This window comes from Symphalangus syndactylus, chromosome 3, assembly GCF_028878055.3.
Source record: "Symphalangus syndactylus isolate Jambi chromosome 3, NHGRI_mSymSyn1-v2.1_pri, whole genome shotgun sequence".
NCBI lineage: Eukaryota > Metazoa > Chordata > Mammalia > Primates > Hylobatidae > Symphalangus > Symphalangus syndactylus.
The window spans coordinates 43,533,888-43,555,350 of record NC_072425.2 but is presented as its reverse complement, the minus strand read 5'-3'; the positions used below and the strand labels follow the sequence as shown (position 1 = coordinate 43,555,350).

At 39.2% G+C, this 21,463-nt stretch overlaps 1 protein-coding gene across 1 annotated transcript in view; it reads left to right on the top strand.

The window, feature by feature from the left end:
* PLPPR1 (phospholipid phosphatase related 1) overlaps nucleotides 1-17,878 on the top strand; it is a 296,330-nt gene extending 278,452 nt beyond the window's left edge. The window contains exons 5-8 of the mRNA XM_055271665.2: nucleotides 811-1,061; nucleotides 4,457-4,633; nucleotides 9,021-9,152; nucleotides 16,767-17,878. Coding sequence (XP_055127640.1) covers nucleotides 811-1,061; nucleotides 4,457-4,633; nucleotides 9,021-9,152; nucleotides 16,767-16,799 — 593 coding nt within the window. The 3' untranslated portion in view covers nucleotides 16,800-17,878. The remainder of the gene's footprint in view (nucleotides 1-810; nucleotides 1,062-4,456; nucleotides 4,634-9,020; nucleotides 9,153-16,766) is intronic.
* Nucleotides 17,879-21,463: the final 3,585 nt, after the last annotated feature.

The following is a 21,463-nucleotide window of genomic DNA, read 5'->3' as shown; positions in this document are numbered from 1 at the left end:
TTTAGAAGGAACACAGCCCTGCCAATGCTTTGAGTTTAGCTTAGTGGAACCTATTGTAGGCTTCTGAATTCCAGAATACAGAAGTCTGAAGGGGATACATTTGTGTTGTAAGCCCCTTGGTTTGTGGTAATTTATTATAGCAGCAATAGGAGACTATTGGTCAACAACATTTGTTTTTAACACTTTTCCTTTATTCTCATTTTCTGTTTCCAACATCAGATGAAACTCCAAGCAAAGTTTCTAGAATAATTTTTTTAAAAGATAATTCCATAAGATCCTCCTTTACTCTCACCTGCCATGTTGTAAATAACTCTTCCCAAGATGGTTTGCATTTCCAAGTAGAATCAGGGAGAACGTATTTTATATAGAAGGAGAGAGAACTGATGTTGATTAATTATGTAGACACCATAGCGAGTATTTTGCACATATATTATTCTGTTTTCCCCAAACTACCCCTACTCCATTTTGCAGCTAAGATAACCAAGGTTCAAAAAAGATAAATAACTTACACTGTGAATGAGTCACCAGTGATGAGTCTATATGACTTCAAAATTCAAACTATTTTCGTTAGACTGTGCTTTTTCTAAACTACTGATACAAAACCATAAAGTGCTAACAGTAGAATGTCTACATCAATTTGGAAGAAATGGTGATTTGGGAAGCAGGTACCACTCCTGGGAAGATACTCCGAGGAGTACCTAGAATCATTTTGATAGGTCATCATGGACTCTCACCGCTGTTTTCTCTTAGGAGAAAAATGCAATCGACGGAGTATGTTACCATTCCTAATGATTTTAAATCTTCTTATAGGGGTGTTTGCATTTGGACTTTTTGCTACTGACATTTTTGTAAACGCCGGACAAGTGGTCACTGGGCACTTAACGCCATATTTCCTGACTGTGTGCAAGCCGAACTACACCAGTACAGACTGCCAAGCACACCACCAGTTTATAAACAATGGGAACATTTGTACTGGGGACCTGGAAGTGATAGAAAAGGCTCGGAGATCCTTTCCCTCCAAACACGCTGCTCTGAGCATTTACTCTGCCTTATATGCCACGGTGAGTGTGCAAGTCTTGTCTCTCCTAAGTCCAGTTTTTGATAGGATGTGTGTCTCCCTGCCCTGTCTGTCTCCATTCTTTCATTGTCACTTATGGTGACTCTTAAAGTTAGGTATGGCATATTTCTCTATATTATGCTATTGATATACTAGCCCCCCCCCCCTCCACACACACACACACACACACACTTCTACCCCACTTTCAATCTCCTGATCTACCAGAGGATATTAGTTCTGGAATGTTTTGATAATCACCTAATTACATCCTCCCATTTACAGATGTGAAAGCTGGGTCCCACAGTATAGCTAAGATCATACAACAAGAGCAGAGACCCAGACTCCTGGTACCGTGTCTGAGATTTTCTTACCTCCCACACCAGTACTCTTTGTCAAAGTTTTGGTTGTTTTCGGAACAGCACACCTTCTCACACCTGCCTAGAAATTTGCGAGCATGGGTCTTATATGAATGGCTGCCCCAACAACATGCATACCCAGGATAAATACACAGCTTTCCTTTGCTCTGATACTTTTCTCCATGACTTTGCTAGGAGACAGGGATGATCCTAGAAAAACCTCAGCACCCCAAAGTATGTTTCTCATTATCCCCCAGATCGCACAGCCATTGACTGCCCCACTGGGGTATAATTTTCTCTTGTTTTCTTTTTGTTGTAGTAACAGAAAAACCAAAGTATGTCCCACATCTTAAAGAACAATGGTGTCTCTCTTATTTTCCAACTTAACTGTATTCATTTTGGAAATCACTTCACTTCACTCTTGTCTGGCTTATGCATTCTTAGGACCTAGAATATAGACATGCAGATACCAGCTCAAAGGCTCCACAGGCTGATACGATATTGCCAGTGGACATCAGGTGCATTTACCAGTGGCAGAGCAACTGTTGGCCAAAAACACCCCCTTTCCTTACTTCAACTTATTTTATATTCAGAATATGACTAGTCTGGTGATTCTCAATGGAAAGTGGGGGAAGGGAAAAGACAGAGGGAAGACTCCTTTCAAACTGTCCTTCTTCCCAAACATTCTGAGTATGCCCTCAACCCACCCCCCAGGGAGATGCTACCCTTCCTGTCACTGAGTGTAATTGCAGGAGGCATGTTCTGCCTCTGTGGGAAGAAAACGGGTCTGTGCCATCACCCCTAGGGTGGAAAAAAGGCAAAAACTCATATGGATTCCTTATACACCAAATGATTCTTTAATTTGTCACATAAAAACTGCATGTTCTGAATCTAATAATTAATACACAGTCATTCTTTGTGACTATGAGTCTGATCTATTTATTTAAAACAACCAGGAGCAGATAGTGCCTTTGTATCCCATTTACGGGATCACATCGATAGGGTTATTTTGTCAACTGCCAACTACCAAATATAAGTCTTTCTAGTTATTTCTTTTGGATCTACTCTTTAATGAATATGTGACAAAAATGACTTCAGCTATCCCCACGTTAAAGAAACAAAGATGCAAATAACACAAAAGCCTCAATTTACGAAACAGATTATAGCTTGGTCAAATGTCTTTGCTTTACCAAAAACCAAACCAAACCAAAAAACCTCTATGCGGGTATTTTTTTTAAACAAATAAAGCCTTCTGAAGTATTCAACATATTTTCAAATTTTCAGAATGTTGATTTGTCCTAACTACCTAGAATCTAAACAATGTATTCTTGTGCTTTTTCCTGTATTTTTTTTATCAGACTCAAGTCATCGCTGTGTGAAATTAATTTTTATAGTGCCATTATAAAAATTATTCTGTTACTTATAATAAACTACTGTCTCAACAATGAGACATGAAGTTCTTTGGGCAAGAAAGAACTAAATATCATCAGCTTACACAGAATAAATGCGACTATAACATATTCTCAAGGATTCAGATGTTATCCAATTCAAATCATGCCTCACAGACTATAGTCAGATAAACCCTGATATAAGATTCCAGTTGCGTAAATCTTCCGAGCATCTATTACATGTCAAATGCTTTCAGAAATTACTCAACAAGGATTTCCAAAGTACTAGCTAATACTATGAAGAATACCAACTAACCATAGGCTTATACTTTTAATAGTTTTTAATCTTATAGGAAAGATTTATGACAGATATAATTGGAAAACATAATAGCATGAACAACTAAATATATACGGTGTAGATTTTAAGTGACATTTACCACAGAGTCTGAAAATAGTGTAATAATGTGCTGTAATTTATGTAACTTTGATCTAACCAGTTTTATAGGGAATCTGCTACATAGAAGAGATTCCTATCTTCTGGTATTCTCACCAGTGTTGAGGCATCATTTAGGATATTAAGACTTTCTATTGTAATACTGTAAAGTGCATCTATTTTAACTTATATGTGCTCAGGCCATATACCCATACTATATAAGTATCAGCACATTATTTTTTAGAATTGCTAAGCTCACATAGCCCATTTGTTAAGAAATGATAGACCAATGGTGCCCTCTAGTGGTACTTTGTAACTACTACCAAAGGTTAGCTAAAAAAGTGTACTTACTTGAAAAAGGCATGGCTTCCTAACTCTAGATCACCAGGGACACATTTGCTAACTGAACCTATAAAACGTCAGAGTCTTACCCAGCACCTCACAACAAACTAATAACAGCCGCCTACATCTCAGGTGTCATAAAGTGTATCATCTTTTACTTAGTTCAGGTCTTCTTGACCTTTTGTATCTTGTGGAACACATTGAAAAGTTTTAATATTTTAAGAAACAGTGGAGTAAATGAACGAGTAAAGCTGATCACAGCTGTCCTAAGGAATGTAGGAGTCCATTTACTAGCACAGCTGAAACCTATTTATGTGACACAGTTGTTGGGAGGTTCTAATTCAGCCTATCAACTAACTTATCAGTCAACACTTTGGTATTAATCGCCTGAAGGTGTGACGAAGCAGCTAGGAACTTTTGGGGACACAAAAAATAAAATGTACTGTCGCTTACAGTCACTCTCCTACCTGGTCTTCTCCACCAAAAGTTTCATTCCTATAGAAGGCTTATTTGGTATCTCAGACTCATATGGATTTCTTATACCCCAAATGATATTTAAACTTGTCACATAAAAACTGCATGTTCTGAATCTAATCGTTAATGCGTTCTTTGTGTCACTAATAACTTCTGTTCACATGTCCGCTAGGTTACAAAAGACTGATTAATGTACATCTGCTCACTGTTCTTGCTGCACTGATTTCCTACCTAAATGTTTTATTAAATAGCTTAGTGGAGTTGCTCAAGGAATACTAGTTAGTGTGGTTGCTTTGACACCAGCCCCTGCTTGTGTGTGCTGGTGTATGTACCTGCTTGCTTGGCATGTGTACACACCAGTACAAGGAGGCTGCCTGGTCACTCCCTAGCCTCTGTCCCATTTCAGATGTATATTACAAGCACAATCAAGACGAAGAGCAGTCGACTGGCCAAGCCGGTGCTGTGCCTCGGAACTCTCTGCACAGCCTTCCTGACAGGCCTCAACCGGGTCTCTGAGTATCGGAACCACTGCTCGGACGTGATTGCTGGCTTCATCCTGGGCACTGCAGTGGCCCTGTTTCTGGTAGGCTGACTTCCCTCTTTTTACCTTTTCCCCCCCTTCTACTCTCTGAAAAACTGTGAGTCAGGTTTCCCAGACTTCACCATCTGTGTTCCTTTTGTCCCAACCTTGTGAATTACAATTATTCTGCAAGTATTATGCATGCTTTTGCTACAAAAATGATTTCAAAACACCCTTTCCTTTCAGAAACAGGATTGCCAAATTCCTTCTGGGTGGCCGGGAGAGAATTGCCCCTAGAAGGACAGCTGGCTCTACCTCTTTCAACACTGGGCTTGGGACTGGGGTCAAGCAGACTAATGATAAATTGGCATACCTTCAAACCAATCTGCTTTAAATATTTGTTCTCAGCATATTGGGGGCAAAAGCTAAGTGTTCTTTCAGGGAAGAATAGAGAATGAAGAGCACTGGTAGAAGCAAGCAGCCTCTTCTCCAGCATCCCAAGAAACTCAACTCTAGCTCCAAAGTTGCATCTCCTACTCGGAAATTTTAAAAATCCTGCAGATTATCACACCCACCCTTTTTAGTGGGCCTCTGTTACTATTGGAACATGCCTCTTGGGAATCTTACTTCCACTAACTGGCTTCTCAACCACCTGTCTTCCTGGAGAAGAGTTTGGTTAATACATTTTTCTTGTATTTCTGATTATGTTTTAGTTCCTCAAATAGATGGCGGTCTGGCCACCTGCTCACCTAGGAAATGCATTAAATTGAGTTGCATTTGATAAAAAGAGGTTAATTTTTATTCTTTTTGTCTTCTCCTTCACAGTTTTATTGAAGTATAATAGGTATACAATAAATGACACATCAGGTGTACAATTTGATCAATTTTGGCATACAACTTTCTCTCTCACCCTTCTTTTTCTCTTATCCCCAGGCAACTGGTGATCTTCTGTCATTCTATATTAGTTTGCCTTTTCTACGATTTCATATTAATTGAATCATAATGTATTTTTTCAGGTATCTTTCACCTAGCATAATTATTTTGAGATTCATCTATGTTGTGCAATGTATCAATAATTCCTTTTTATTGCTGTGTAGTATTCCATTGCATGGTCACACCTCAGAGATGCAGATTTCTATTATCTTCAAGGACTTAAAACAGGCCCAGAAAAATTTACAGTGAAACATCAGGCCTGGAGACCCTCACACTGTGCATGAAATGAATCCCCTAACAATGTTCAGGAAGCTCGCCAAGGAGAAAGAAGCCATCACAGTCTTGAAGGACCTCCCTCCTCCTATTCTGCCCTCTCTGGTCCAAGATCCATTAGGATTAGCATCACACATAGATGGATTTCAGTCATATGACTTAACACTTCCTTTTCCTAGCCCCTCTTTCTACCCTCCCCAGTATGCAAAATACACACATGCCTCTCCCAGCCTCTAACTCGGTTTTCCAACTTGTAAAAAATCTGCTAAGATATAGACAATGCTCACATTCAGAACACTGATTGGGAAGCTTCTTTCTAATTCAAATTGACAGGCATATCTCAGAGATATTGCAGGTTTGGTTCCAGACCATTGCAACAGTGAATATCACAGTAAAGCTAGGCACACAATTTTTTGGTTTCCCAGTGCATATAAAAAGTTATGTTTACATTATTCTGTAGTCTGTTAAGTGTGCAATAGCATTATGTCTAAAAAAAATACCAATGTATTTACCTTAATTTAAAAGCACTTTATGGCTTTAAAAAAGTGTTGACGCAGACACAAAATGAGCACGTGCTGTTGAAAAAATGGTGCCAATAGACTTGCTGGACGCAGTGTTGTCAAAAAGCTTCAATTTTAAAAAAACACAATATCTGCAACATGCAATAAAGTGAAGAGAAATAAAACAAAAATGTGCCAGTATTTTGAATGGATCCAGGCATTCTTTCTATAGTGAAAGATGAAAAACTAAAATGCAAATACTCTGGATGAAGTTGCAGGAAAAGTAGTGCTGAAGTGATCATAAAATGTTGATATCTCATTAGGAACTTTGCAGAGGAACACCTTTTAAAAACAACACTTTATGGATACATAGAAGTTACACACTTTTCAGGGGGTGTGTGTGATATTTTGATACAAGCATACAATGTATAATGATCAAATCTGGGTAACTGGGATTTCCATCACCTCAAATACTGTTACTTTGTGTTAGGAACATTCCAAATCTATTCTTCCATTTATTTTGAAATATACAGTAAATTATTGTTAATTATTGTCACTCTACTGTTATAGTGAGCAGGCCTCATTTTTTCCATCTGACTGTATTTTTGTACTGATTAACCAACTCCTCTTCCCCCTACCGCCTACTACCCTTCCTGAGGAATTTTTTTAAGAAGGAAAGAAAACAGGTGACTTGAAGGGAAGAGAAGGGTTTCAAAGGGAGATCAATGGTATATAAATAGACTTCGGCTCAAGAAAAGACAAACAATGTTGCTGACCATCAGTTCTGAAGCTGCCATCCCCCGTTAGAGAGGAAGAGCCATTCTGAGTGTTCCAAGCAGTTTTGTAGGGTCTTTGTGGGATGATACTGGGGTTTGCTGAAGCCCCATACACAAATCCTGCTTCAATGTTAAACTTGTTTTCTCTCCATAACATGCAGCCCTGTTTCTCATCACTCAGTAACTACTTGGTCTGCTAGTGCTTTCAAGTGACTTCCCAATTGATGTCAAAATTTGTTTTCCCACAAATGGCCTTTATGTAAGACCCAGATCTGTGGCTGAATTCCTCTGGCATGAGAGAGGCCACCCTGTTGGCACGTGCATGTGAACACACCTCACAGACACACACAAAGCTGGGAAATGGGAGGAGAAGGATGTCCTGGAGGAGCCTGGAAGCATTCCAAAGCAGAGACTTGGAGAGGAGACAGAAAAAGAAGAGCAAACACTGAAAATGGCAGGATATCTACTGTAAATGTTCAATAGTGCTTTATGTTTGTGTTTCCCATGAGGCGGAATGTGGGAGGAAGGGGAAGGAAGTTATTAGCTGAACAAGTACCACATGCTGTATGCTTTATAGACATCTAATCAAGTGCCCCCAGGGCAACTCTAACAATATTCCTATCCTCATTTTATAGATGAGGAAAATGAGGCTCAAAGATACGTAACTTGCCCAATAGCTACCCAACCAATAACCAGCAGAGGAACCTGGGTCTCTCCACTCCAAAGTTACTCCAGGTTCCCCTCCTCCCATTTCCTGATGGGGGCAGGTAAAGCACAGTGTAGGGCCGGGCGCAGTGGCTCACACCTGTAATCCCAGCACTTTGGGAGGCCGAGGCGGGCAGATCACGAGGTCAGGAGATTGAGACCATCCTGGCTAACACGGTGAAACCTCGTCTCTACTAAAAAATACAAAAAATTAACCGGGCCTGGTGGTGGGTGCCTGTAGCCTCAGCTACTCGGGAGGCTGAGGCAGGAGAATGGTGTGAACCCGGGAGGCGGAGCTTGCAGTGAGCAGAGATTGCACCACTGCACTCCAGCCTGGGTGACAGAGTGAGACTCTGTCTCAAAAAAAAAAAAAAGCTGAGTGTAAGAGTAAGATGGAGATGAGCCAGGTAGACAGGATACATGCCAATGTGCTACAGGGTTTGAAGAGTAGCAGGAAAGATTCGAAGATGCTGGATGAAGAAACAAAGAAAGCATGAACGAGGCGGGGAAAAGGAGAGTCCTTCTTGGGCGAAAAAAAAAAAAGCAGGGAAGATGCTAGAAACAGTCAGTTATGAAAAGACCTCAGCAGGAAACAGAAAAGTGGGCAGTACAGGGAAAGTTTTCAAATGGAAGCAATAAAAGAAAACTCAAGAGTTATCTAATCTCAAGCAAATAGTCCTAATTTGAAGATGATGAGTTAAAGACCAGCTAACATGGACTGAATACTTGCTATGCGTTTGGCACTTTTTAAGGGGCAAACTAGTATAGGGATATGATTTAGGGGCTCTGGAGTTTCAATCTCTGTGTGACCTTGGGCAAGTTAGATAACTTCCCTGTGCCCCCCTATCTAGACTGGAGATAATAGTACCTCCCTTATGAAATTGTTGGGTGGGTTAAGTGAAATTGGATAAAATCCTCAGAGTTGTGCCAGACACATAGCGGCCTTCAATAAATTTTAGCTGTTATTATGAGGTGATTTGCATTCACCGTGTCTTTAATCACTACAAATCTGTGAAGTGGATATTACTATTCTTATTTTACAGGTGAGAAAACAGACCCAATGGGGTGGGGAGCGATTATTACTGGTCATCTGGTGATGAAACAGACATTTCCTCAGTACTTCCCATAGTCCCTTCCCCCTCTCTCAAAGGAAAAAGATCACTCTGGTGATGATATTCAAGGGGAAAGGCCTGCCACCCTCACAGATGCCAGGCATTGATGGCTGCAGTCTGACCCCATTCTTTTTTCCCTCTTATCCTGCAGGGAATGTGTGTGGTTCATAACTTTAAAGGAACGCAAGGATCTCCTTCCAAACCCAAGCCTGAGGATCCCCGTGGAGTACCCCTAATGGCTTTCCCAAGGATAGAAAGCCCTCTGGAAACCTTAAGTGCACAGGTATGGTAAAGCAGTTTTAGCAAACCAAACCCACAGGCTGAACACTTTGGGAAGTCAGTATCAATCCATGAATACCACTAAATCTACCCAGCATCAAAGAGAATCTGATTCATTTATTGTAAAGGCCCTCACAAAAGGCAGTCTTCACTTTTTCCCCTCAATTATTCCTATACTTATCCTGGGTGTTGGGGCAATCATGAATCCTCAGAGAGTTCTTAGCAATGTCTAACTTAAACCTTAGCTGTTTCAGGATATTTTGACCTACAATATAATATCACATTTATGAAATTTCGACTAATCATATGGAAAAAACCAATTTGACTTAATAACTAGGATAATATTTGGAAAGAAATAGGTTGTGTTACACACAGTGATGTAAGCTGGAGACACATTTTAAAAGGCTACTAAATGTCCCTTTGGACCTGTTTTTGTGACAAAAATTCAATGCAACAGTACCTCCTGATCTGTTACTCTACAACAGAACCTTGCATCATACCAGGGATACAAAAAATAATTGGACACAGTCCTTGCCCTCAAATAACTCACAGATGAGGGGCAGGCATGGTGGCTCACACCTGTAATCCCAGCACTTTTGGAGGCCAAGGTGGGAGTATTGCTTGAAGCCAAGAGTTGGAGACCAACCTGGTCAATGTAACAAGTCCCCATCTCTACTAAATAAATAAATAAATCACAGATGATCAAGAAAGGTGAATATAAATAGGTAGTCATAATATTACATGCTGAATCAGAGGTGCATGAAGTGCTGTATGAATACAAATGAAGAGGAAGAAGTCTACTCTGAGAAGACATGGAAAGCCAGGAAGATGACTTGCCAACTGAAAGGAGCCTGGACAGATGATATGAAGCACTTAATTTTGCCCAGGACAATTGCTAGGAGCTTTATAAATTTATCATTACTTGAACAACCACCCTATTGAATAGATACTATAATTCCTATTTCACAGGTAAAGATAAGAATGCAGAAGACAGGCCGAGCGTGGTGGCTCACGCCTGTAATCCCAGCACATTGGGAGGCCAAGGCAGGTGAATTGCTTGAGCCCAGGAGTTTGAGACCAGACTGGGCAACATGGAGAACCCTGTCTCTACTAAAAAAATACAAAAATTAGCCCGGCATGGTAGCTCATGCCTGTAGTCCCAGCTACTCCAGAGGCTGAGGTGGGAGGAGTGTTTGAGCCTGGGAGATTAAGACTACAGCGTGCTGTGATCACGCCACTGCACTCTAGCCTGGGTGACAGTGAGACCCTGTCTCAAAAAAAAAAAAAAGAAAAAAAACTGAAGACAGTGATGTTAGATTACCTGCCCAAGGCCGTATAGGTATCAAGTAGGAAAACTGGATGAGGAGTTATTTAAGCAGATAGGGGGACAACTAATATGATTTTCATTAGCATGTCATCTTTTTCAGGTAGCTGAGCCCGGCTAAAGTGTTTATGTTTTGTCACAGTCTATCTTGAAATCTTGTTTGTATTTGGCATTTTCCTACTCAAGCATTTTTATAGAAGATATAAGAGATAAGCAAATCACTTCCTTTTGTTCCCTTTGGAATTATTATGTACTTCATATCAGTGCAATATAAAATAATATTTTCACTATTTTTTTTTTCTTTTTTTTTTTTGAGACGGAGTCTCGCTCTGTCGCCCAGGCTGGAGTGCAGTGGCGCAATCTCGGCTCACTGCAAGCTCCGCCTCCCGGGTTCATGCCATTCTGCTGCCTCAGCCTCTCCGAGTAGCTGGGACTACAGGCGCCCGCCACTACGCCTGGCTAATTTTTTTGTATTTTTAGTAGAGACGGGGTTTCACCGTGGTCTCGATCTCCTGACCTCGTGTTCCGCCCGCCTCGGCCTCCCAAAGTGCTGGGATTACAAGCGTGAGCCACCGCGCCCGGCCATATTTTCACTATTTAACGATGATTAACTATCACATCTCTCTAAGATAAACTACCCTAGGCTCTTTCCCACCCCTCCCCGAGACGGAGTCTCAGTCTGTCGCCTAGGCTGGAGTGCAGTGGCACGATCTCGGCTCACTGCAGCCTCTCCCTCCGGGGTTCAAGCGATTCTCTTGCCTCAGCCTGCCAAGTAGCTGGGACTACAGGCACACGCCACCTCGCCTGGCTAATTTTTTGTATTTTTAGTAGAGACAGTTTTTAGCCATGTTAGCCAGGCTGGTCTCAATATCCTATGCCTTTTTACCTTTAATTAAATCGAATATTATTAATGAACCAGGTTTTGTGGGGGGCAGGGGTTGGAACAAGAAAGCTACCTCCATATCTCCATTTTGGGAAAAATATTTAAGGTTCTCCATTAATACAGTACCAAGTATTGTTTTGTTTTCCCTTAATTCGTATTAAGGCTAACATTTTAACTTGGTCTAGAAATAAAATGTTAACAAAAATATTTCTGGTTTATTTATATACAGCCTGTTGCTACAGGTTAAATATCAAATTAGCTAAATAGCGATACCTTGTAATGAAATACTGAAATAGAATCTCTCTAACTTTTCTTCCCTAATTACAATCCTGTGTTTAGTGAAGTCAGAGAGGGTCTCTATTTTGGGGGGTAAAATGAAAACAAGTGAATTTTAAAAAGAAACAGAAAATATTTGCTGAGTTCCATAGACATACCAGTCTCTGTGTCCTTGTAAATGCTATCCCCCGAATGTCCTGATATAAGAACACCCCTTTTGCACACCTCATCCTTCCACCCAGCACTGCTCAAGCATGACATCTGTCTAACGCCTTCCCTAGACTTCTTTCTTTCTTAGTTCTCAGGGCCACTGATGGTCTATTTTGAGGGATTCTACTTAAATTGAAAAATGAAGTGCTAAACAGGGTTTCAAAAAATGCTATTCACAAGATAGATAAAGCATTCTTAAAATAGATATTAATTCATTGTTTACAGGTAGTAGTTGAACTTCTCTCAAACCTGTCAATAGATCTTTGTGATTATGGATGCCACCTCCTATGGATACAATCTGAGGCCTTGCCTGAACACCAGGCTTGGGCCAAAGGACCCTCCAGACCCCTCTCATGTGACTGTCACTCATAATTAAAGCCAAGTGTTCCCTCATGTCTGCCTCCTCCAAAGACTTGGGACTTTTTGAGGACCCTATAAACCATGTCTTATTTACCATGTATCCTGGCATCCACTAGGTGTGAAATAAATATTGATGGATGAATACAAACTTGTCCCAAAACCTAAAGTAGACACTTTAGCCAAAACCAAGAACCTCAAATTTGACCATAATCACTATTTGAACATCCACGGAAAGTAGAGATTTATAAGAAACTATGAGAAGGACTTCTGCAGGCTAGCCAGAATGAAGCCACAGAAAGCTAAAGAGAAGTATTGCCTCTTACATTATGCCATCCATACCAATTGTGAAAAATCCAAGTCACCAAGCATCTGTATTTAGTAATAAATGTTTCCACATGGATAGTTAGAAAGATAAACCCTTTATTTGTTGGTCAAGAAAAGAGAACTAGCATTTATTGAGAGTCGTCTCATTTAATATTCATGATACTGTATTGGTTTTATTGTATCCTATTTTATAGATGAAGAAAGTAAGGCACCAGGTTTAAGTAATATGCCCAAAGTCACCCAGTTAAAATTAAATGAAGACTCATCCAATACTGGAGGCCCTGCTGGTTCTCCTACACCACACAGTCTGAGATTTCATTCAATGAAAATTCTTTTTTGAAATCCACAACTCCCAGCATTGAATATGAAAACATGCTACAGGGGGCTGGTATATTGAACCTGAGCTACAGTTTTTCAAAAATAAATACCTTCCTGTGGGCAAGAACTTCCCTTGCAACTCCAACAGCCATGGTTTCTGTTAGAAATGGCATCTTTGTAATTTTTGGAACAGAACCATCTTCCCAGCATGTGGACCTTTTAAGATCAGAGATTAGAACCTCTCTTCAGAGCACACATTCATACACATGAAATCCATCCCACTATTCAAAATATCTTAAGGAGAAGACTGGATGGGGAGGGCATCAGTCAACCTCATTTCCCTTTCTCCCAAGACATTCTTTCCCCTTTGCCACATGGAGCCCTCAGAGCCACAGTGCTCTGGTCCTCTCTAAAACATTACCTCAAATTTGAATATCTGCCTTCCGTGACTCCCCTTAGTATAGTTGATTGAGACGGGGTGCATTTTCTAAAATCTTTCCCAAATACCATAGAGAAACCAAAAAGTAAACAATTATAAAACAAAAATAGTCAAGTTTTTCAAAGAATTATTTTATGATTGTATAAAGTTGTTGGGATCCCAAAGGAAGCAATTCTTAATTATCCATGTTCTGCACCCCGTCCCGCTCACAATGTACATGAGCAATCAGCTGAGTGTTGTTCAGTTGCGTTCTCGTCCACACAGTTTCTAATAACAAAAATTAAATTAGAAATGAAGCAACTGTGTTAACTCACTCCGGATGTTGGTATAGAGTCTCCTGATGTCTTCCCCATGGAGGAAAAATATATGTAATTATATAAAATATATATTAAATATAGATACATATATATACTAATATATATGTATATATACGTACGTATATATACATATACACGTACATATGTATATATATACGTACATATGTACGTATATATACACATACGTACGTATGTATATATACGTATGTATACATACATATATACATACATACATATTAATTTTGACTGGTGACCTTGGGCATATTACTTAAACCTGGTGCCTTACTTTCTTCATCTATGTATGTATATATACTTATATATGTATACATATATAGTTAAAAGATACTTATACATATTTAATATATTTTATATATATTAAATTTTTATTGTTAATATATTATATATATAAATATATAATTATATAATTCTATATTTAATTTTATAATGTGTAATTATATATTATATAAGTTATAACTATAATATATATTGTTTATATAATATATATTTATTAAATTTATATATTATATATGTTTTAAACACACAAAAAAAGAATTCTATCTGTATTGCCCACAGATACGTAGACCCTCACCCCAGGATATTCTGATTCAGCAGGTGTGGAGTTTAAAAAAAAAAAAAAAATGAAGGAGGTACTCCTAGAGAATTCTGATGGCCCCTTGCTTCAGAACTGGTGATATTATAGACTTCGTATTATCAATACAAAAAAAAAGACTTGGAGGGACAGTTAAAGTAATCTGCCTCAAGTCATCTACCTAGTTATCTTAGGATATTGAATGGCTTTATCTTTACCATTTACTCTTGAATGGAATCTTATATAAATGACCAAAGTGTTGACCCAAAAAAATTCAAATAGAAAGCATATTGTAGAAGAATAAAAAGTAAAGTTATTTTTGCCTTAGGAAAGAAATGCACCAAAACCTCAGTTTTCACAAAGATTTCAGACAAATGTACCTTGAAAAATACAAAATACTCAGTTTCTAAAAATGTGTATCTGAGCTCTAAAGAATATAATGTAAATCTCCCCAGTGTCCTAAAAACAGAAATCAGTGGCCAGGCACAGTGGCTCACACCTGTAATCCTAGCACTTTGGGAGGCCGAGGCGGGTGGATCACCTGAGGTCAGGAGTTCAAGACCAGCCTGGCCAACATGGTGAAACCCCGTCTCTACTAATAATACGAAAATTAGCCAGGCATGGTGGCAGGCGCCTGTAATCCCAGCTACTCAGGAGGCTGAGGCAACAGAATCGCTTGAACCCAGGAGGCATGGGTTGCAGTGAGCCGAGGTTGTACCATTGCACTCCAGCCTGGGGGACAAGAGCAAGACTGCAAGACTTCGTCTCAAAAAAAAAAAAAAAAAAGACAGAAATCAGGGAAGCCATAATAATAATTAGATCAAAGCCACAGTTTGTTAAAGATTTAATAATTTCATAGACCCAAAGCATTGAGTTTTAAGTTCAAATAAAAGATAAGACCTTAGGTTTGCAAGAAGTGGGAGGTTATATATATATATATATATATTTTTTTTTTAATTGAATGCTTCCATTTGTTGAACCTGGAGCAGTTACTATCTGCTGCTAAAGTTTCTATTATATTACCAATGCAAGAAAAAAAGTGTCCTTGAGCTTTCTGTCTGATTGTGGCAGCCAAGATTGAATAGAGGAGTAATGGTAGGGAAAACATGGAGAGAGAATTTTTGCAACTGAGAAATAACCTTGTAAACAGTGAAGAGCCCATTTTACTCAAAAGAAGAACCTAAATATCCACCCTCACCTAGTTGATTACATGTATAAAAGCTTAATAGTTAAAACTAATTAAAAGCCAGCCAGTGACAAAAATATTTGACATAATTACAAGGAAAATGGATGAATCCTCAGTCATAGGAGATTGTAATACATTTCTCTTAGTAATAAGCAAACAAAAATAGTAAGGATACACATGATCAATAAGGTTGATCTGATGTGCATTATATATAACCCTCCTCAAAACACGTGAAACATTATGAAAATGCATCGTATACAAGACCATGATACAAGTCTCAAGAAAAATATTTTAATGCATCTGTATTATGTAAACCACATTTTCTGTAGCCAAAAAAAGTTAAACTAAAAACAAATCCCCCCAAAATTCTATACATTTTGAAATAATAAACTCACTTCTATGTAACTTGTGACTCTAAGGATAAAACATATAGAAAGGTTTTAAACGTTGGAACTGTTTCATATTTAAAACATTACATTAAAAATGTGTGGGATGCTAAGTTACTTTGAGGCTCTTAAATGTTTATATTAGAAAATACTTAAGCATAAGACAGAATTATATAGAGAATACGTTTAGGTGAAGATGCCGGGCACAGTAGCTCATGCCTGTAATCCCAGCACTTCGGAAGGCCAAGGTGGGAGGGTCAGTTGAGCCCAGGAGTTCGAGACCAGCCTGGGCAACATAATGAGACCCTGTCTCTACAAAAAATTTAAAAGTTAACCAGGCATGGTGGCATGTGCCCAATGTCCTACCTACTCGGGAAGCTGAGATAGGAAGATCACTTGAGCCCAGCAGGTCAAGGCTATACTCCAGCCTGGGTGACAGAGTAAACCCTGTCTCAAAAAAAAAAAAGTTTAGGTGAAGAAGTTATCCTATTTTGGATGAAAAATCAGGGAAGTTTTAATGAAAGAGGTAAGGAGGCCAGGCGCAGTGGCTCACGCTTATAATCCCAGCAGTTTGGGATGCTGGGGCAGGTGGATCACTTGAGGTTGGGAGTTTGATACCAGCCTGACCAACATGGAGAAACCCCGTTTCTACTAAAAATACAAAATTAGCCAGGCGTGGTGGTGCATGCCTGTAATCCCAGCTACTCGGGAGGCTGAGGCAGGAGAATCGCTTGAACCCAGGAGGCAGAGGGTGCGATAAGCCGAGATTGCGCCATTGCACTCCAGCCTAGGCAACAATTGTGAAACTCCATCTCAAAAAATAAAATAAAACAAAAAAACCAAAAGAGGTAAGGGAAATTGAGGGGCCTTGGAAGGGCATATTAGTGGGAGGGAACAGACTGTGCACCCTTGAGGATACAAAACAAGGGAATATTTAGGGACAAGTGAGTGTGCATGTGTCAGGCAACCCTATCTCAGATTTTATCTGCTTGTGTTTGCTCCACAGAATCACTCTGCGTCCATGACCGAAGTTACCTGAGACGACTGATGTGTCAGAAGCTGTTTTTTAAAATCATCTTCCAATTCTATACTTCAAAACACACAGTTGCTCAATGTCAAACTGTGATGACAAATATTATGTTTATCTAGTTAGAAGCTAATGTTTTGTACATTTTTTGTATGAGGAAGTGATGTAGCTTGCCCTGATTTTTTTTTTTTGTTTTGGTCAGCTTTAATATATTTATGCCAGAATTTTAAAACCAACAAAATTTTCTTGTTCAAGCGTGCATTGAAGAACCACATTTATTCAATGGTTGACGTTTTGTGATATTTGTACACAAATTTTCTTTTCTCAGTTTTATAAACACAGAAGTAAATATAACAATTCACTTTAAACTGTTATTACCACAGTTGCTGCCTCCTCCGGAATTTTTGAATTTTAATAAAAGGCAAACTTTTGAGCTGCAGGAAGGACCACGTTGGTTAATAATAAATCTCAAAGTCAACTGTAGAAAAAAAATTGTGTTCAAAAAGAACGTTGCGCTCTGATCTCTTAACAAATTGTTACATTCAAAGTTTAAAGTGATATATTTACAAAGTCACCTAGTTACACAAACAATTGTCAGAGAATTCCGGATTTGGAGGGTATTGGGGTTATATGATTCTTTCTTAGATAATGGCCTCTACTAAAGAACTCAAGATCTTTCTGGAATGTCTTTTGGCAGTCAGGTGTCACTGTCACCTTTTCTCCAAAAAGCAGCCAACATCAGCCTCCCCTGTCAATTCAACAGTTTTGTATCTCATATTATATGGACTTTATATGAAAATGAATATTTTACAGTTTGCACAGTATTATTTTACAGAAAAGGAATCAGAGAATCTACAACATGGGGCCCCAGAACAACAGTTTCACTTTTGTGGCTTTTAATTATTCTAGAATTTTAACTGCATCTCATTTTTCTAGCATGGTGATAACTAACATGTAACTCCTTTGATTGAAGGAGCTCTTTTGTCTGTACCTATCAGAATGTTTTCTTGACACTTCCATGTTGGCTCTTCTCAGCTTTTTTTGTACATATTTTTTTTTCTAAAGACAAGAAAAAGTTATCACAAAATGCATTCTGGCTCATGTCTTTTGTCTTAAGCTTTATCCACAGGACAAAGGTATTTGAAGAGTCATGATGAAGTGAACTCAAGTGTTTGCACTGTTCAGTTCCACGTCTGCTGAAATAAATTCTAATAGGTGCATAACTGAGGGATAACTTCACAGGTGTGTGTGAGAATATGTGAGCGTTTAGGCAAATAAAATTCTTTAAATTATTAAGATACTCAGAAACATTCTGGATCCCTAGCACGCTCCCTCTACCTTCAGCCTACTCATAGATACTTCTGAGTCGTCAATAAAAAGTTAGACAGTAGTTTTTAAGAACAAAAGTTACCTCTGCTAAAATTTTTCATAATCCCCCATCTCATTCTGGCCTAAGCTTACCTATGCACATACAATGTCATACACATCTTCTGGGTGATATCTGATTACAGTTGGGAGAGGGAACCAAAGAACTTTCACAAACATAATCTGTCTGTTCTCAAAACACTGAGCCCAGTGAAGCTGTGACAAAGCCAAAGGAGTACGATATATGTCAGCAGTAATATCAAAACCCAGGTCTGCCCAATTCAAATTTCATTCTTTCCACTACATCAAGATATGCCTTTGAACCGAGTCCACATCTTTTCATGGGTTTTCAGTGTAATCTACCTACTTATCTGGTTTAAGGGATACTGCTAGAAGAAAAGGAAACAGTGAGAAGAAATAATTTGTAAGCTCTGAGCTCTCCAATCCTGTATAAGCTACCTACATGTAATGTCACGCAATTTCAGAATGATTTTTCTTTTTCTAAACATATTTTAGGATTTTTAAAAAAGAAACAATGAGGGATTCATTTTATTTTATTGTTCATCATAAGACATGCTGAAAATTGCTGGCAGTCTAAATTGCTTTTACATTACCCATTTCTTGTCACAATCTATCTGGCTACCAGATAGCATTTCTAAGAACATAAGTTGGTAGAGTGAGTCATGTTATCCTTCTACTCTTCTTTCTAGTTCTGATTTTAAAGGGACCTATCTGTAGTATGCTAGGAGCTTTGGCCACAGACTCCATTTTCCTGGCCTTGGACTTGGGAGATGTTGGTGTATGACTGAGCCATGCCGAGACAGCACCCTGGTGCACTTGGAGCTAAGGGGCATCTCTGGACTCCTACCCCTGGAATCCCTGAGTCTGATTCCTTACTACTACAGCATGGCAACTTTAGTGCTGCCTCCTATTTAGCCCCAAGACACTTCACAGGCCTCACACTGATCTGTCAAGTCTGTCATTTGAAATTCTTCAGGCTAGAGACTCCCCCATGTGGGTTGTCTGCCAAAGAAAAAGTGATCTGTCTAAATAGGACAAGTGGTGACTGTAGCCTCAGAGAATGAATTCTGCAGTAAACTTCTCTTAAGGAAAGCCCACAGGTGCATGAGAAAGTCTGACTCACTGGAAGAGCAAAGTGGGGGAGGAGAAACAAAGGAAGCATAGCCAGGTGTGTTGACATATAAGCAACCTCATGAGGCTGTTAGCCCCTGTGTTTATCTATGATTTTTTTTTATTCTGTGCCAAGAACATCACCTGACACAGAGAAAAATCACTTAGTTAAAATTTCTGTAATACATGAATAGATGCCGGACTTCTTCCTACTTTGGCTGAAGGGAGACTATGACTCATTTGGAAATAAAGAGGATTTTAGTGGAGCCTGAAGATAGCTGAAAGACGAATACATTTAGATGCAGGACTAACAATGGTGAGGAAACTGCACTTACCAGCTAAACATGTGGGTGCCCCTTTTGGTAAGTTCTAAAGATCTCCCTATCAGGCTGTGATAGACAGATGGGCTATATGTAGCTGAATAGATAGCCCTTCAGGAGAGAATGTGTATTCTGTACTGAATCAGAGAATGCAAGCAGGCAAAATTCTATCCTCAAGATGCAAGACAGTAGGGATCACTGGGATGATACCAAGAGTGAAAGAACCACAAGTGGCATTTTTGTTTCAAAAAACTGATTAGACTCCCTATTACATGCAACTGCCAGAACCTCTCAAATGTGTTCAGTGTCTTAGAGGTAAATAAATCAAATACCAGATTGCCCAAGTCTGTTTCAAGGAGTAGGTTACATTATGGTAATTATACTATTCCTGCTCTTATTGGGGGAACCCACCCCCAATATTTCAACATAGGTTCTTTCTGTTTTTCATAAGTGTCAGCAGGCTGAGAAATAAAGAGACACAGTATAAAGAGAGGAATTTTATAGCTGGGCCACCGGGGGTGACATCACATATCGGTAGGACTGAGATGCCTGCCTGAGCCTCAAAACCAGCAAGCTTTTATGAAGGGTTTCAAAAGGGGAGGGGGTGTAAGAACAGGGAGTAGGTATAAAGATCACATACTTCAAAGGGCGAAAAGCAGAACTACTACTAAGAGTCTAACAAAGATCACATGCTTCTGAGGGAAAAGGACAAAGGGCAAAAGCAGAACTACTGATAAGCATCCAACAAAGATCACAAGGCAAAGGGCAAAAGCAGAACTACTGATAAGGGTCTATGTTCAGCGGTGCACATACTGTCTTGATAAACATCTTAAATAACAGAAAACAGGGTTCAAGACCAGGAAACCGGTCTGACCACAAATTTACCAGGGTGGAGTTTTTCCCCATCCTAGTAAGCCTGAGGGTACTGCAGGAGACCAGGGTGTATTCTCAGTCCTTATCTCAATCACACAAGACAGACACTCCCAGAACGGCCATTTATTGACCTCCTCCCAGGAATGCATTCCTTTCCCTGGGTATTAATATTAATATTCCTTGCTAGGAAGAGAATTTAGGGATATCTCTCCTACTTGGACATCCATTTATAGGCTCCCTGCAAGAAGAAAAATATGGCTGTTTTTGCCCAACTCCACAGGCAGTCAGACCTTATGGTTGTCTTCCCTTGTTCCCTAAAAATCACTGTTATTCTGTTCTTTTTCAAGGTGCACTGATTTCATATTGTTCAAACACACGTTTTACAATCAATTTGTACAGTTAACACAATTATCACAGTGGTCCTGAGGTGATGTACATCCTCAGTTTAGGAAGATAACAGGATTAAGAGATTACAGGTGTAAGAAATTATAAAAGTATTATTCTGGAACTGATAAATGTCCATGAAATCTTCACAATTTGTGTTCCTCTGCCATGGCTCCAGCAGGTCCCTCCGTTTGGGGTCCCTGGCTTCCCACAACATGCTCTGTTGAATTCAAGACATGTACTAGAACTAGCATGTCATTTACTATCATCCCCTATACGACTATAGGATTTTTAAATAAATGCCAAATCCCTTGCTCACATCCTCATTCTTGATCCAGATTGTTCCAGGATTGATAGATGCATTCACTTATTCAATAAATACTTAATGAGCATCTATTATGTGCTAAGATCATGTGAAGAACTGGAGATCCACAACAAAATAAACAGACCTATTTCTTACCCTTACAAAGCTTAGAGTTGAGTGGGATAAGAGGAGAACCAACACAAAACATTTAATATATAAATGTTTTTAAGGGACTCCTGATTTAGACAGATAAGATAGAGTTATCAGGTAAGGCTTCTCTAAAGAAGTGACATACATGT